At 30.5% G+C, this 19,602-nt stretch overlaps 1 protein-coding gene across 1 annotated transcript in view; it reads left to right on the top strand.

Annotated features, from left to right (window-relative positions):
• The window catches only part of LOC129218626 (homeobox protein slou-like), a 48,456-nt gene extending 29,601 nt beyond the window's left edge, over window positions 1-18,855 (top strand). Inside the window, exon 2 of the mRNA XM_054852947.1 lies at window positions 18,215-18,855. Within this exon, the coding sequence (XP_054708922.1) occupies window positions 18,215-18,855 (641 nt within the window). The remainder of the gene's footprint in view (window positions 1-18,214) is intronic.
• Window positions 18,856-19,602: the final 747 nt, after the last annotated feature.

The raw sequence follows: 19,602 nt of genomic DNA, 5'->3' as shown, positions 1-19,602 counted from the left end.
TACGTTACTACAACAATTACTATTTACAGAATTTGTAACAATACTGATTCGTTTGTGTAACATAAACTGCTGTGTATAACATTATTTTATAAGTTCCGTGAATATTTATCTCACGAACAATATATTTATCCTTTTTCGTGAAAACATAAACTGTGATTTTTAAAAATATATTGAATATTTAGAATTGTACTTTTTTTTTATGACTGTGCAATACAAACATGATTCTCTTCGAAAATGAGTAATAAATGAAATCCCTGCAAATCTTCTGCACAAAAACAGATTGCAATTTCCAAATAAGAACCAAGCACTTGTGCTTTAGACATTGATAGTATTTCAAATACCTAGCGTTTATATACTACTAGTTCCACCCGCACGGCTTTGCCCGTAGTAGAAAATTAGAAGGTCTTTTGGTTCGCCTGTATGTTTACAAATAATGTATGGTGAATTTCTCGCCCATGTTACGGTTCCACGTTATGATAACTTGGTAATTTACTCGTCCATCTTATGATAATTTTGCTCGGGAAAATGCTCTTAAAATTGGAATAGAAAAAAAACAAAATCGAATTTTCGAAAAATCGCTTCGTGGTGCACACCCCCATGCTACAAACTAACTTTGTGCCGAATTTCATGAAAATCGGCCGAACGGTCTAGGCGCTATGCGCGTCACAAAGATCCAGACAGACAGACAGCGATCCAGACAGACTTTCAGCTTTATTATTAGTAAAGATTAGAAACGTAATGTTTTTGCGTTTAAACCTATTTTCCATGTAACATTTTCCACCATTTCTTGCCTTTTCTCGCAGGTAACACTTTTTTTTATGCACCTGTTTTACAGAATATCTTCCATTTGTATTAGCACCGATTCCACCTTTAATCGAGCTAATAAAAACAAGAAATTAATGGGGGGAGGGGGAGGCGAAGTTACTATTTACAAGTTACTTTGAAACAAAATCTTTTTTTTTAATACAAGTTAATGTTGGATTTGCTAAAAAATTCATAAAACTTAGAACTCCTTAAAGATTAAAAATCATCGTAAGAAAAATGTGTTTGAATTGAGAAATACAAATATTAAATCAAATTCAATTAATTCTTTATGTCGTTTATAAAAGTGATCATGCCTTTGGTTGAAGTTTCTTTATGATGTCATTTGGAAATACCTCTGTTTCCTTCTCCGTTTCTTAATATATCCAGGTACACTGGATATTGGGTGCCCTTTTGTAAATTTTTCGCACATATTTGATGTATGTGTACAGGACTTTCACCACAGTCGGTATGAGTTTTCACTCAAGAACTTTGATAAGGATGTCATTTGGAGTAACTGTGCTGGGAAATTAAGGATTTTCTAGGATTCCAAAATATGTGTCCTCTTCAGAAGTTGTAGACAATATGAAATCTTTGTCATTTTCTTGAATAGAATAATTTTGACAGTTGAAATCATCAGACGATGATTTTGCAAATACTTTTTTTCGTTTCTTTTTTTTTATCTGTTCTTTTTATTATTATTATTATTACTATTATTGTTAAAAAATAGTGATCAAGACTGGTTTGTGTTGTTGTTAATACATACAGTAGTGCTTTAACACCTCTTTTTTATTGCTTCTAAAAAAATTTTGATTTTAATTTCTACCAATTAAAAAACATTAAAAATCCTGCTATTTGCAACTGTATAAAATACGCAATATTTCAGATTTTCAACTGTAAATTTTTTCCAGTATGTATTATTGTTCAACTTTCAATTCTGACATTTGCTAGAGGTTTGCTTTCAGTGTTTTGGAAAATTAATTTTTAATTTCAATGGAAAAAAACTAGAAAACAGCTGCAGTAAGGACTTTTATGAACCTGACTTCAGTTGAGAAAAACTAAAGATTTTTATGTTTTGCTTGTACTGAATCAAATACTATTAAATCAGATTTCCTTTTCCCACGACTTAGGTCTAAAATTTCCCTTTCTTGTTCGTAGTATAACTGCTCGAAAATAATAATATACGAGTAAAATAAAATAATTACTATAAAAAAAAAACTTAAAGTAACGCAAAATTCATAGCATCAAATAGAGCTCCTTGTGCTTTGAAATTCGTGGGCGAAAGAACTTCCCTTTGGCGAAGGTTTCTTCTCTTTAAAATAAAAAGTGAGTAAATGTAAAAACAGAGACATTTTGATAAATTGTACGAGTTATCAAAACTGGGAATAATGCAACTGAAATTCATTCCATGCCCGTTTTACTACTTTTGGTCCGTACTGATCAAATATTGATATACATGTGGCAATAAGCTAGAATCCCCTCCCCTTCTCATCTTCGCCCAACTTATCAAGGAACAAATATGAAATTTGAAGAAGTTTTGTTTTTGAATGAGACGGGAAAAGAAAATATATATGTAGAGATAGTAGTAATATTCCCTTTTTATTCCCGAAAAACGGCTGTAAGATGTAAAACTAACAGGGTGAAACCTTTTTTTTTTTTCTTGCAGAAGTAATTCTGGAACTTGTGGAAAATAGAAAAAATAACTTATAATCTGCCTAAATTTTCCAATATAGCTTGGCTTATCTTGGCTTTAATGCCATTTTCTGATATTGATCAATTATTGTCAAAATTTTACTTGGTTATTCTTTCAACTTATGCCTACAATATTAAATAAGTTTGAATCTTATATCTTATATGAAAAACAAAAGATATTTAGTGAACTTTTGTACCATCTTGTGCTTAATGGACACTTTGGGATGGCTAAACTTTTACATGAAAGTTACTACAATAGATGTGCTTTCAAGAAAAAAATCTCACTTAAATCTTATCTACTTCGTCAATGAAATTAAAATATGTCTGTAAGGTAAATTGTGCTGCCATATATATATATATATATATATATATATATATATACAAGAATTGATAGCTAATTAAAAATCTAGGGCAAAAAATTAATATTTTCCGAAGTGTACCGTGTCTCAAGGAGAGCCACACTCCCCTATGAAAACCTTTTTAGCGTCTTGCTTAAAAGATGCAAAACATTAGATAATAAGTCTGAATCTGAATTTAACTGAATCTAAAAATCTTCGTATATTTCAAGCTATATTTAATTTCAATTAAGAATAAAAGCAATTTTATTCTTAAGTGAAATTAAATAAAGCTTGAACTATACGAAGCCCGTTACATTCCTCGTAAGTTTATTGCTGCCAAATTGTTGTTGGCTCTGGTGTGTGGGTTGTGTTTTCCTCTCTTATCCGTTTCCTTTGTTCTGCTTGGACATCCGCATTGATTGAAAAGTCTCCGTGATCGGACCACAGGAGATCGCCAAGCACGGCGTTCGGTTTTTAGAAAAAGAATAAAATCGTTAACCCAGAAAGAGTATTTTCTTATCTTTCGGCCGGAAATGTAATCTAAAGTTTGCTGCTTTACTCTTCACCTTACTGTCTCGATTTATTTCCCCATTCCCTAAGGGACCTCCTTTGTATAGATGTCCACTTCCGTTAAGGATTGATGAAACTGCTTGATAAAGATTTAAAACGATTTGAAAAAAAGGGATTCGAGCAATTTTGATCATCGTTAGCATTTAACACTGGGTTTTAGAATCGATGTTTCCTGCTGAAGGAGAATGACTGCAAAAACAAACCCATTTCTCCCTTCCTATTTTTTCCAGAGCCTTCATTTTATTTGCTCTGACTTCAAGCTCGTTTGTTCTGGTGTCTTTCCCACGGTTTCAGTAGATTATAAGAGAACAAATCTAGAGAAAATAAAATTACCTAAGTTGACGATTATCCGTCAGTCATGGGCTTCTTACTTACTGAAATAGAGTAGGCGGATTTATCCCATAAGTCCCTTTCGACAATAGCCTATTTTTACTTCTCTTTTTCCGAGCGCAAACAATATTTACTTTGGCCCCCAAACTTTTGCGAAGTTCGTGATTTAAAGCGAAATTAGCTTTGGTAAATATCAACTGAATGATACACTGTAAAAAGTACTCTAGTTTTTACAGCAACTTTTACAGTATTTTTCCAATCACCTTATCTGATAAGAAACAAAAGTTCAGTATACTTCCTGAAACTAACCTGGAATCTTAAGAAACTTTCCCAGTAAAAACCAGTCTTACTTCTGGAATAACTGAGGACCTTTCCAAGAAGTTATTTATTATAATAGATTGTAACCGTTCTGATATACCAGGAAAGAGTTTTAGTCATTATTAAAGCATTTTAGCAAGTATGGTAGAAGCTAAGCCAGAATTGCCAGCAAATGCCGAATAACTTATTTGCTTGAAAATACTTCAAAATCTACAGGGTCGTGGTGGCCTGATTGGTAAGGCATCGGACTTGTGACCGGAGGGTCCCGGGATCGATCCTAGCCGGTCTAAGATCCACCGTCTTTATTAATGGTGACGGGGGAGACCTTCAATACGCTCGTGGTCGCAAAAATCAGAGCTGTCTTTAAGGTCCCATGCAAATGGTTAGGCCATAACTAGTGGTAGGTACAGGGGACCCTGAAGTGAAAAGTGTCTATAGATCATTTCGCTTTCGTTTAGGGCTCAGCCAATCTGTAATGAATGTATTTGACCTGTAGGCGAAACTCTTAAGCAGAAGATGAGCATACCTTCTCTCTGGTAGCTTAAAATATTTTTCACCAGTGAGAAGTCTGTATTCATGCAACTTCTAGCAATTCACGAAACGTTTTGCATGAATGCTTCTTTTTTATTCAGAAAACTGGTGGAAACCGGTAAAATTCCGGAACGTTACTCTGGAACGTTTCGTAATTTTCTTCAATGCAGAAACAGCACTATCTGAAATTAGCAGCTAGTTGATGACAGTCGCGTTGCCAGCAACTTAAAACACATAGGTTTAAGTTGCTGTCTGTAAAACACATAGTTTTTTTTTTTTTTTTTAGTGTGTACTGCGAAGATGAAGGTTGGGGTTCAGCCAGATACTTTATCAGGAGTTGTAAATCATTAAATTTCAAAGTTTTAGAATTATAAAAAATAAATAAAAAGCGTTTCATACCATTGATGCTGGCAAGGAACTCAGAAAATACAGACAAAAGAAAGAGAAAAATGTCCTGGTTTATTTTAAAACACAAAACACAGTTCGAGATGCAAAGAAAAAAAAATATTTTGAGATAAAGGCCTGAAAACGATTTGTGAATAATAAAAGCCTTGATAGCCAGTTTCTCATTGCATTTAAAATATTTGATTACATCAATATTGCGCTCAGTCATGATTAATTGATAACAAACTTAAATTATGTTTATTTGGCCAAATGTTATCAAATTCTATATACTATCAAATTTCAAATAAAGCAATACTGAAAAGTTGGTTATTTCAAAAATGCGCTGCATTTACTGATTTTATAATGAGATTTTGAATTAATTGGATGTATTGAAATATCAGTTTTTTACAGTAAGAGTACATTTATTTCTTACTGTAAAAAAATGTATACGCAGTTTTTTTTTTTTTTTTTTTTTTTGAGAATTCAAACAAATTGAATGCATTAAACAATCCATTTTTTTGCAGTAAGAGTACGTTTATACATTTATACCTTACCACTAGACTATTTTTTTTAATAAATATGTATTCCACACATTTTTATTCAAATAATATGGCACATACTCCCCACGTGCCATAATCATAGGAATAAATTTCTTTTTCATAATGCTGTCTCAAGAATATGACAGTAATCAGAAAAGTAATGTTTTTACATGGCTTTACTTATTTACTATCCTTATGTTCAGAAAAACATGTAATTCGCTTGAATGCGATTGAGAGTTTGTGTTAATTTGAAACCGCTAAACGAAAAGTTATTTTCAGGCAATGTAGATGAAAATAATTGAACTGGCAGTCGTTTTTTTTTCTTACTTAATCAATCATTAACCATAACTACCGGAAGAAATTTCTTCTTCATAGGGCTCTCTCATGAATACGATAGCAACCAGAAACGTATGTAGAAGATCTAAAATGTACTAGCTGATCCGTGCGATGCATTTGCGCTTGACAGAGGTAATTCAAAAGTTCGATTTTTTTAACGGTAGTTTTTCGAAAAACATTTACGATGTGAATTCTTTATTTTTTGCATATGGCAGGTAAAAATATAGTAAAATGATGCCTTATTTTTGTAGTTTTATGAGGTGTTTAAGGAAGCAGCTACAAAAAAAAAAAAAAAAAAAAAGAGAGAGAGAGAGAGAGAGGAGGGGAAAAAAAGAAAAAAACTTTAAGAAGCCAACGGAGATTTACCATGCTAAAACAAAAGTTCTCTTTTCAGTAAGTTATCGCCCTATAGCCAGGGGGTAAGGCAGAAATACATGAAATACACCGCCAACTCAGTCATTCCAGCCGAGGACTGCAGTTTCGTGCTATTAGCACTCATCAGCCAGGCATAGGAAGTAACTGGTTCAGAATCCTAAAGTGAGTTTAGATTGAAAAATTAATACATACTTCGAAAACTTTCTTTTTTTAGAACCTATTTTCGACCGAAATTCCTGCCAGAAAGATTGTGACAAAAATTATAATTTTAAAAAAATAATTAAAAAAAAACTAAAAAGAAAGAAAAAAAAAACACTGCTATTGATAGATGATATGCGCATGTATGATAATACTTTTATCTTGTTTTTTGGTTGTTTAGGAAAGGGACACTTTTTCCCCAATTTTTATTGCATCAAATTGATTTTATGTAATCTTTCGTTTTTTGAACCGAACTTGTGATTTCGCATCCATATCATAGTTAGCAACAGTGTAGCTTCCATGACTACACAATTTCAATTACGTTTATGTGCACAAATCTCTCATTTCCTTCAGTTCACGTTTAAAAATTCCAACTACTGAAACTAAAAAACAAATTTGCTTTAGTTAACAATTCTATGCTTCTCATCAATTCTATTTAGTCGAAAGAAGGTAGGCGATATTTTTTCTTGCTTTCTTTAGAAGAAACAAAGTCTGTTCTCTTTCTTAAGCAATACACTTTTCTACAACTAGGTTTAATTTAAGGACTGATTCTCAGCGGAATACAAAGATTTTCTCTATGTCATTATGAAAACTTCAGGTAAAATTAACTCTTTTAAAGAACAGTTCTTACTTTAAATACACTTTCACTATTATACTTCTAAAAACATTCAAAGTTCCGAAAATTTCGGCAAAGTTCAATGGAAAATTTCTTCGACTTCTTTTTCTTTCTTTGTTTCGTTGTTATTTTTTATTTATTTTTTTTTTTGACATAATAGTGAAAAAATAAATGATGAAATCAATTTTGCTAATATTTTCTTCCCAGGGGTCGGATACATTGATAAAACAAATCGTGAAAAAATATGCTTTTGCTCAAAAATCATTTAAAATTTGCGAACTCACTTTGGATAAGTCCAGTTTCATCATCTTCATATACATGCCAACATTTTTTCAAAGGTTTTCTTTGAATAAAAATATCAGGCAAAACCTTGAAAGCTGGTACTTTTTGTGTTGTAAAATGCTATTTTCCTCTACGTAGAATTTTTCACATGAGGAGTTTTTTTCTTTTTCATTTATTTAGCAAGCCTCAAACTTGAAATTTAACTTTAAAAGTTCCTCTGGATAATTTTTGTGTATTCTGTTTTCAAGTTCAAACTGCAGTATACATCATTTTTTAATGAGAAAATAAATACAGTAAAGCATCGTTTATGCGTCTTTCGACGGACTAACGTGAAACGAGAAACATTGACAAATCATTTTGATTTTTCAAGTTTAACCTAAGTAATGCAAATTTATAATACAGTTTACGAAAGACGATTGAACTTTGAAGTAGTAAGACTTTTGTGTGAAATAAATTATTCCTTTATTGTGTATCTGAAATACTTATCATATTTATATATATATTAATGTAATTATATCGATGATATACGTAAATGTACTTGCAAGAATTTAATTTTAAAATATTTTATAGGCGTCTGACATGCTGATTATGTTTTTACAATGATTTTAGCATTATAAGTTGAACTATATTCGTGAAAATGTTTTTCCCTATTGTTTTGAATAACAGAATACTGCTCCCCCCCACATACACTTTATTTGACCTTCCATACCTGAGACAAGTAATTACTTCCACAGTTCACGACCTCAACGACGTGTAACTGATATTTTGCGACGCATAAACGATGCAGTTTTGCATTAAAACGAATATGGATGAATCGAGACTTAATAAAACCGACGCATAAATAAAAAGACTTATAATCGAGAGACGTATTAACGATATTTTACTTTATAGTACGTTTTTAAAATTATTTTTATGTTATTTGTCACAGTACGGCAATATGCAACAAAAAAAGTAATATTTTTGAACAGCGGTGTTTCCTCGCGTCCGAAGAGTTTAAAGCACAAAATTGTGCATGAGTATATGATACATATTTGTCTATACTGTAGTACCAAAAAGCGATTTGGAACAAATCCTTCTCAATCAGGTAGAAAACCGCTGACAAAACGTGTTTTACGTTGCCTTGGTGGACTAATTAGTAAGGCTAGTAGCTGAAGGGGCATTGAGAAGAGATAAAATGGAGAGAGTAAGACTTTCATTCACATGTAAAAGACCCTAAGTTCCGTGATAGATTTTAAAGCAAAGCATTGGAAGAAATCAGGTTTCTTTCGCTTGTTTCATGCCTAACGTGCCAACCATTCGTTGTTGTTGAGTCACGTGACTTGGGGTTTTTGGGTTAGCTTTTGCTAAGCCAAGATAGTTATTGAAACGTTGATAGAGAAAATGGATTTAAGAGTTTAGAAAAAAATACATCTGTTCTGAAATCCGTTTCTCAAGATTAAAATGTAGTTAATGCAACAAATGTTATACATTTTATCTTTAATCGTAGGTTTATGAAACAACAGCTTGAAGTTATCTTAGCAAACCATACCACGTTCACATGTGCTCCTCTTTCCCCTAGATATATATATTTTGTAACTTGTTGCATCATTGACGTTCATTATGGAGGATTATATCTTTTCTACCTTTCAATCTCCTGCGTGATCCGTGGTTGATGATACGTTTATCAATTAGATTACACCAGCCTGGGATGGCGTGTTTATTATGTTTTTAAGATTGTTTCTTAACTCTAAATCCGAAAATGTCCAGCTAAGTATTCAACACGCTACTTTAAGCGATATTTTTCCTTTTTTTTTTCTGAAATATCTAAAAATTACCTGAAAAAAAATTTAAAGGAAGGAAATTCTTCTGCAAATGTTTTAAAGAGAATACACCAAAATGATAGTAACTCTACTTCGATTTGAAACTAAATGAAGGAGAAACATCACAAAAGGCAGTTTAAAATATGAATGTTCATACGGGATCGGCTAAAAACCGACACATATTGAATTATGAGCTTGAAAAGGAGTTGCATATTTTGCTTCAAAATCTACTACGATTGAAAATCAAAGACAAATACGAATTCGCATTGGAGAAAAATAAGTCTATAATTTTTGGTTTAACTCATACGTATGTATTGCGGAGAAGACAGCCCAACTTTAAGTTGTGTTAACTGTCAATCAAATTTACCTTTATTATTTGACATAGATTCAAATTAAAAACAAATTATGAATGTGTTCTCTAAAAGCGACTTTTAATAACTTCATTTCATTGTTTTTTTTACATAAGAATACCTTCTTAAGAGCCTCAATTTGAGTATAGTGGATACATTTTGACCGTTGTTTTTAAAAACGTTTATTAAATTGAAGTTACAAAATTAGGTTAACATAAGCGTTGAGGTTATCTATCAATAGGAATGCAGTAATGGTATTATATAAAACTTCATTTTAGTGTGTAACTATAGAAACAAAAATGAGAAAAACAAAATGGTAGGTGTATCAACCTCCTATGTTTTACTTGAGGAGAAGAAGGAGAAGGGGAATGAGAAAAGGTAGTGTAGTTTTCATAAGGATGCCTATTTTTTTTTACTTTAGATGCGTGATTGTTAAATTATCTACATTAATTTCCTAGCGTCATATACTACAAGATCACAGCACTAGCTTCGAAACATGCATATTCCCTGCCTACGAAGTTGTTGATGTTCTCAAATTGCTCACTTAAGTCCAGAACGGCCTAATTATGCTGATTATCATGTCTGAAACCGATAACCCCATATAAAAATTGCTACTCATTTTTTACAATGATTTTTCTCAGTTTTTTTATGCTCGTAATTAAGGGTAATATATTTTTTGCTCAAACTTTTCTCACAAAAAAGCTTTCTTTTTTAGACTCTTCCTTCAAAAAAATTTAAAAAAAAAGGTCGTCGCGATAAAGTTCATTATTTTTCAAAACAGTAGCATAATTTAAAGTCGATCTGTTGAATTCTGTTTAGATCTTTCATCACGAGTATGATGTCAACTTATACTTGCATCTTTTTCCATTGAATGATTAGACTACCACTCTGGTTCCTTGTCAAAGTTTGGTGCAAAATAGAATTCGATGAAAAAATGCATTAAATTAGAGTCTGAAATATAAGAGGTTAACATAAGAAGAACTTTTTTGGGTTAACGCGTTTTTTTTTTTTTTTTTTGGATTGAATATCCCATAACTAATCTTCTTTGACTTCCACTGTAGCATGGAACTTTTTACAACAGTGCAGTTTTGAGTTGATACTTATCGGTACCATCAACTGTTAAAAATTCCACCGGGATAAGCAATGGTTGAAATATTGCTCAAAAAAAAAAAAAAAAAACATATAAACTGTCCATCTTTTGAATAGCAAAACAACATGGAATATCAAGTGTACATAAATTAATTATCAATTGTTGAAGATTCTGGTCCCAATGCGGCAATTTCAACACCTAGTGGTAGAAATGTCACATATAAACGATAGAGAAAACTTTCTTCTCCTCACTAACAAACTGATTTGAATTTCCCAATGCACTAAAAAAAAAAAAAAATAGCGACATGTTGCAACAAATGTTGCAATTTTCTGGTTATAAAAATTCTGGCTTGATTGTACCATATTTTTGTGCTTACTTGCGTATGTTTAACCAATTAGTATAACAAAATTTAGCACCACTCATTGAAATAAAAAAAAAAAAAATGACATTAATTTTGTTACAACAAACTCTCCATCACATTTTTTAGTGAAAAATACACTAACAACTGTATAAAAAAATTACGTCTTATTTGATGGAAAACTCGTTTTTAGAAGCATGATACCACACACACACATAAAACGTGTAATTAAATGAGTGATTGAACAAATAAACTTTTTTCGCTCTAAGTTTTAAATATTGTTGAGGGAAATAAATTAATCGTTACAATTAAGCACGCTTTCTCTGCAATTTTGACCACTCCTCCGTTTTATCCTTTGTTCCTTAAAATTTGATTTTATTCTCAAATTTGACTTCTTTCTCAAGTGAGGAAAAAATTTTTTAATACTTAAATTTGTTATCATATTTTTGCAATAGTGCAATTTTTTCGCATTAGAATATCCTAAAACTTGTTCAGATTAGCTTTAAACGAAATTAAGGTGAGTTTCTTTATGGTGGACAAAGTACTATTTCTGAAAAAAAGTAAGTAGTGATTTATACGTGCATCTCTTTTACCTCAATATAGACTGAAGAAAATAAAAAAAATCGCGCAATGAGGCTCAAGTTTGCTAAGAAAGCTTCTTGCGCCGATTTCAGATTAATTAGTGCATCGAAATTCAGCCATGTAGCAAAAGTATAGTTATATTTACTTTGCAATATAAGCACTGCTCTTTCCTACCAAGGAGAAGTTTCTTGCTGCAACAAAAACAAATGTACAAGTTGTTTTCATTGCAAATTTGTGCATTCTATGTTTTTTTTCTTTTTGAATAAAATAATTTAATTCTAAACTAATTTAAATTTTAAAGAAATGCGTTTCAAGAGTAATAGAAATGTGTAATATGTATGTTTCAAGTAAAACTTTCACATAAAATCAAGTTTATAAGATAGTTTCGGAAAATTAAAGCCATGTAGACCAATTAGGACATCCTCCCTTTTCTGTATAGTAGGATAGCAAACACTCCTAGATCGTAATTATTGAAGAATATGATCTTGTGGTGCTGCATATGCTGCACATATATACATGAACTGTGGACAGGAGTGACCAAAAAATAAAAAATAACGACTTATTGGTGCCCCGAATGTGACAATTGATTTTTCACTTTTCCATTGAAGAAAATATGGAATTTTTGATAATGTTTTTGAATTTATCAAGTATGTTTTAATATAATTAAACATTGACAATGAAGAATTCTTCAACTTTTAAAAGTTTGATAGTATTTTTTGACGTTTTTTAAGGGTTGACTTTGTTGGAGACCAGTGTTCCTAATAAGGTCAAATCGTCTTTAATGTCCCTGTAAGGTCAAATCGTTGTTAAAACTTCCGAAAAACATTATTGAAACTAAAAATTTCACATGGAACTCTTTTTTTCTAATTTTTATGAGTCATTTGATGAATGTGCAAAATGGAGCCAATTGAATAATAAATGAGCGTGACACTAGGCCATGAACCTTAGCATGGCCCTATTTGGCGCACTTTCTTTTTTTATTCATCATAAGCTGAAAACTAGCATCATTCTGTAAGTCAAACGTTCAGTCAATACCAGTAAGGACACAATGTTTTTATCATAATGTTTGACTTTGGAAGTGTTGAAGCCTGGTACTAGGAGTCACGTTTATTTTGAAATAGAACATATATTTTTAATTTTATGTGCGTTTCGAAAGTGTTTTTTTGCTAATGGATTACAATAATCATCTCTACAAATCCACGCCTTCTTTTGCACACATGTTTATCAGAAAACATTTTGTATGGGATTATTTTTAAAATTAAAGAAAACTGTTTTTTTTATATAAATTTTGCTTGTAAAGGCATAATAAAGCTCTAAAAAATTTAATATTTTATAATATGTTTATTCATTTCACTCTATAATCTAATGTATCGTAGGGGAGACTTGGGCTGGTAGTGACTTTTTTTAAACAAATTCTATCAACTTTTTGCATAGCTGATAAATTTACGTAACTATAGGTTTGTTTGATTTTAAAAAAAATTCCAGTTCTGAATTTAAAAAGAATATTAGGTAAAATCCCAGAAAAGACATGAACAATTGAGGCAGTTAGAAACAAAGGGATGTAAGTGACAAAATTAAAAATTTGGAGATAGCCAGTACAAATGGTTGGTGAACCTTTCCTCTGTCTTATGGCAAGAGATAGTACTAGTAGCCCTGGTAGGAGCTGTTATACAGCATGATTTAGAAAACAATTTCAATGAAAGCCTACCAAGGGCCTTATCTTTAAACGCGTTTTACTCACAACTTGAAAATGTCCACTTACATCTCTTTGCTTCTCACTGCTTCAAATGAACTCTGGAGAAATAGCTGTGCAATTTTCAACCCCGTGTCAAAGGGGTTGGTTGTTACACCACCGAGGATAAATTGTGGCAATAAAAAATGAGCTAAATCTAAGGGTTTTTTTTTTCAAGATCAATCAAAGTTTCTCTTTTTAATTCAGATGCAAAATGATTTAGACAATTTAGAGAGAAAACACAGCATTAAAATAGTCACATGTTTTATGGAGCAGTATTATGCCTCATTAAAACAAAAATTTGTTAACTTCTAAGCTAAACCAAAATTATAAACTTAAATGAAACAAACTTTGGTATATTTTTATTTATTTATTCATTTATTTTTTATTTTGTTTTTACTTCTCATTAAATTAAACTAAAATAGGAAACTTCTAAACTTGGAAGATAATTGTAGTAAATGTTAATTCTTTAACAAATATTTAATACAAATTAATAAAGTATACATTATGCCATATTAATAAAACATAAAATATGTCTAGTTCTTGGGACAAAAAAAAAGAAAAAACACATCAGTTTAATCATCATAATCTGAACAATCACTTTTATAATTTAGGAATTCAAATTTACTTAAAAATTACATATTTATGTTGAGAGTGATAAAACATAAAACTCTACGCACTCTAAATTGTCGTTAGGAAAAACTAATAACTTTAAAAAACTCATAAATTCTCTTTTAAGTTTAGAAACTAAATTCAGTTTGAGAGACCATTGTTCCAATTTCAGTAATTGCAAAGGATAAGTTAGTTTTCATGAATCAACCGTAAAACTTGAAACAATGTGATTAAAAGTAGAGAGAGAACAGAGAAATATTTCTTAGACAATTTATCCTCAAACCTAATTCAACTCATAAGTTTAATTTAGCTAACTAAGTTGTTTAATTTAGTTAATCCAAGATGGTTCTTTTACACCGGCAATAACATATTACTTATTTTGTATCATTTTACTTTTTTTATTTAATTTATTTCAATTTATTTATTTATTTATATAATTCTTTATGTGTATCAAATTACAGCATTTTAAAGCAATTTTTCAAATTATTTATAATACTTAAAACAAAAACCAGAACGTTTAATAATAAATAGACATAATAAAAGCATCAAACAAAACAGACTAATGTATCAAAAATCTCCTCGCTTAAAATTGTTTCAAAAAATTAAAAGGTAATTTAAATGCATTGCCCACATAAAAAGATTTTAGTCATTTATGCGCATTATACAAAAAATTTTTTGGAGCCATAGATGAGGAATTTGAGGCGATAGTTTTGTCTCAAATTTCAAGTACAGATTCATTGAAATAACATAAACTTAACTGTATTAGAATATACAAATTACATTATTCATCAATTAATGAAATGTCTCTTTTTTTTAAATTTGCAACTAAAAAAGTGCTCAAAACTCTAAAACTATAAATTTAGGATAGTCTTTGATCGTGCACTCATTATTAATAAATTATTTTTGTTATTAAATTAAACTAATTCAAATATCTTTAACTATTCAAAAATACCCGAATCCAAAAAGGAAGATAAACAATTGCCAATGAAGATAGTTTAGATTCATGTAATTAATTACTAAAACACTTTACTAAAGTGTGTGTTATGTTACAGAAATTGAGTCCAACTTTCTCACAGGAAATGTCAGTTAAAGAATTAATTTTATAATTAGCTAAAATTTTAAGCATTAAGTTAACTTTTGAAAATCCTTTCTGATTCTTCTTATGACATGATGCAGCACAAGCACCAACTTTTCAAACGTTCCGGGAGGGGGGGGAAACAAAAATTACTATTACTTTTCTCACTAAATGTATTACAATATTAAAAGTGTTATGACAATATCGTGCTTGTTGAAGTATAAGACACGTTGGGAACAAACAACATTTAGTATGAAAAAAATTATAAAAAGTTAAAACTTTGGTCAATGCTTTAAATCAACTTGCCAAAACAACGCAATAAAGAACTGCTGCAGTTTTTTCGTCTTTCAAAATAAATAAATAAATAAATATTTTGATTAGTTGTAAAAAAAATCATAATGGCGAATGCTCACCCTTTTCGTTTCCTAAGAATTTACTTAGCTTTGTTTATTATACCACTTTTTCTTTCTTTGTCTTAGCATGAGCTTATGTACTCAGTCTTATTCTTTAGTTAGTCGATACGCATTGGGTTTGACAAAAATGTTTCGTTTATTTAATTTTTAAGAGTTTTTAAGAACATATACCGAAGGTTAAGACCTATGAAAGACTGGAAAATAAGCCTAACAAATTATTTGCCTGTGGTATACGTTACAAAATAGCTATAAGAATTTTGTGACGCTTCTTTTCAAACCATAAAGGCTTAAATAAAATTGTTAAAGTGTTAAAAAAATTGCTAATAATATCCAACAAGACAAGAATATAAAAAACTTCAAGAATCTTACAGATTAAAATTTTTAATAAAGAAATTTTACTGCCTGCAAACTTGATTTGCGTTGCACAAAATTTAAAAATTAATGCTACTCTTCCCAATATTTGATTAACTAGCAATATTAACTATTCAGTAAAAAAAAAATTCTACCTTCCTTCTCTTCACCAAGTTCAAAAACTTCTTTAAAATAAGTTTCCTGTTAAAGAATAACAACAGCAACAATACTTGTTACTAGGAGTAGGATGTTGATCATAGATGCTTTTATTATTTATTTATTTATTTATTTTTATTTATTTATTTAATTTATTTTTTTATTTATTTTTTTTGTTGTTTTTTAGTTTCTTCATTTTTTAGCTCTCCCTCCCCCTTATTTGTAGGCCAATATTGATGAATATTTGTCCATTTTGAAGATTTTTAGTGTTCCTCCCCCCCCTTTTTTTCATAGTTTTCTTATATTATTATTTTCAGTTTTTTAAAAATAATTTTTAATGCTATTTTTCATTCACAACCATTTTAGTTGTACAAAATGCTGGATTTCATACCTCGAATCAAATTCATACAAACAAAACTGCTCATTTAATTTCTGATGTAAAATATCCTATGAATGAAGTCATTTCACAAGTTAATTGATTTACTGAAATGTGCTAGATTAACAAATCTTTGTGCTAAACAGAGATTTCTAAAATAAAAGAATTTGCTTTAAGACAATGAACATTTTTTTCAATTTTAAGAAAACTAAAAAATATAGTTATTAACACTATGAAATTCTGGCGTTCTTTAAAATTGAAATTAGAAAATATATATTAAGATTTATCTTGTCAGGTATTTATTAATACCTTATTTCATTCATAAATTACATTAACGCATTAATTATTGAGCAATATTTATTGCAGTTTGAAATATATGTGTTTTTAAAAGTAAAAATAAAAGTTATGATTTATATTTTATTTATTTATCTATGCATTTTGAAAAAAAAAAATCTTTTATTGAAAATTTAAAGGACGTTATTTTTTATTTTAAGGTTATTTAAGGTTTTTTCTTTTCCTTTATGTTTTTAAGTACCCTTTATGCATATATATAAAGAAAATAGGTTATCAACATAAAAAAAAGATCATTAAGATATTTTAAAATAGTTAAATACAATTAGCCCTGATGTAGGATAAGAACCTACTACGTAGTCTTGTGCGTGAAAAGTAGGAAAACTAATATTTGGCCTAATGTAACAAACGTACTATGTAGTAGTTAGATGTAGGAAAACTACTATGGGGTCCGATGCGACAAAAAAAAAAAAAAAACTATAACATATTGCTGACCGAAATCCTATTAACTTTCATTGGTCGTGGAAGATGTTTTCTTAAGATTTTCGGCACAATTTAAAGAAATTAAAATCACATATATTACGATAGCATTTTTGATTGACCCCGCGTATGTCTTACAATCAATCGGCTTTTATGTTGAATTTCTCTCTAATTATTTTTCAGATAATTTCAGCAATTTAGAAGGGAAATAGTAATTTTCAGCTATTGTGTCTTCTTGACAGTCTCGAATTTATAGTTTGGTATTTGAGATCAAAAATTTACATTCTTAAACAAGTGTACATTTTTTATTTAGCCTATTCTTATTAAAGAAGAATCGGTTATAAATTAAGATCAGTTTTCAGAGTCTTTTCAGTAACGATTCATGTATGTCATTTACAGCATATGCTTGTTTTATTTAGTACTTTATGCTAATAGTGTAGCTCGTTGCTTACTTTGAGAAGCGTCCGAAGTACGTATTTGTCTAAAATTCAACTTATTACTAATATGAAATTAAACAACAAAATTATTAAATGGGTTTGATTCTTTAACGGTACTAATTTTTTGTGAAAACTAAATGTAAACTTTTAATTTGTATCGGTTAAATAGCTTAATTGGTTTTTCTAAACTTGCCGTGCGAGATTTTTGAAATTCAAGGATTTCCTCGGCAAACAATTTGTCCAACTCTCCAAGTAAAAAGTGCTCAAAGGATGAATACCATAAATGCAAGTGTGGTAACTAATACAAAAATAATTAGCGAACAGCACAGTACAGCCTACTGAGTTCGATTTCAATTTTTATTAAATTTGCTTTTCGTTTTTCTTTTTTCTTTTCCATTTTTTATTTCTCTAAAAAGCATCAGACATCAGTATTTTGATCAATTAAATTACATTCTACTGCTTCCTCCATTGTTAATTAAAACTTTTGATAGCCATTTTTTCGCATATTTTTGTATTCATACAATTACAAATCTTTTCTGCCAAAGTTCATTATGGACACAAAAATTGTTGAAGTTGTTTGTGTGAGTTATGACTAATACGAATAAAACTAGTTTGTATTTTAAATTTTATGATAATAACAAGTAGAAATCAATAAAATGTTTAAAATACTTTCTTTTGATATGATCGCGATGCCCTAAATTGACTTCAAAACCAATAATGAACTTAATTTAATTTATTGCTGTGACATTTAGATTTAACGATTGCAAACAAGACCATACTCATTTTTTTTTCTTTCATTCAGAAGATTCAATGTCTCCTCTACCAGATGTCATCGAAGTTGCCGAAATGGACAACGGTGACATCCGGGAAAGTTCATCTGCCAGTCGTGGTGGACATTTACCTAGAGCCTCGAATGGACTTCGGTCCTCTGTGACTGACGACGAATCGACAGACAAAGAATCGACCAAAGGCATCGGCAGTTCCTCGTCCTCCTACAAGAAGAAAAAGTCCTCCTCTTCTTCGGACAGCAAAGCTGGTAAACCACGTCGTGCAAGGACAGCTTTCACCTACGAACAGCTTGTCGCTTTGGAAAACAAATTCAAGACTACTCGTTACCTTTCAGTGTGCGAGCGCTTAAACCTAGCGTTAAGTCTTCGGCTCACGGAGACACAGGTGAAGATCTGGTTTCAAAACAGGCGTACAAAATGGAAGAAACAAAATCCTGGTATGGATGCTAACAGTCCAACACTGGCTCCAACGCAGGGCTCCAGCTTACCCAACTCATACGCTGCTTCCCCATCTTACGCGGCCGGATTGTTGTTCGGCAATCAACTGCCTTACCTTCCGGCAACTAGCGCTCTACCGTACCCGGTGATAGCTCCTTCGCAGCACTTCGGACACACTGCTCTACATCCATACCTAACTCATCTAGGACATTCGTAACCACAAAGAGAAAGACTTTCTCCCCATTCGAAGCACACCCGCACAGCCAGGTCGTTGATTTACAAGCGACCGAGCCAGTGCAGTATTTTTGAAATGAATTCTGTAGATATATCAAATGAGAGGGAACTCAGCATTTTATCTCTGTTCTCCTTTTTACACCACATCGATTCAATCAACTGCAGGACCTTTTCATCCCACGATATATATATATATATATATATATATATATATATATATATATATATATATATATATATATATATATATATATATATATATATATATATATATATATATATATATATATATATATATATATATATATATATATATATATATATATATATATATTTTTTTTTTTTTATTTTTTTGTGGTCGTTCAGATCCAGAGAAATTAAAAAGATGTATTATCGACAAGCAAAATTTCCGCCAACATATTCTACTGTATATTAAGCACTGAAATAATCTATTCCGCATTTTATTTCCTCGAGTAATGAAAGAAGAAATGCAAAGAATAATTTCAAGTATTAATTTTCTCCTTTTGTAAATTCCTCTCCCTCTCCTCCCCCACACACAAAAAGACACTTCAAATGAGTTTTACAATATAAGAGACGAATGGCTCGATGCTTTGTTATAGAATTTTACTAACAGTTTAATTAAGTGTTTATAGTAATTATTTTACAATTAAAATTAAGTAAATGTTTTTCAAGAGTTTAGTTTTGTGCAATCTCGATCTTTCTTTCAAAA

This window comes from Uloborus diversus, chromosome 3 (assembly GCF_026930045.1).
Source record: "Uloborus diversus isolate 005 chromosome 3, Udiv.v.3.1, whole genome shotgun sequence".
Classification (NCBI taxonomy): domain Eukaryota; kingdom Metazoa; phylum Arthropoda; class Arachnida; order Araneae; family Uloboridae; genus Uloborus; species Uloborus diversus.
The sequence above is the reverse complement of the archived record's forward strand: the minus strand, read 5'-3'. Positions and strand labels throughout refer to the sequence as shown.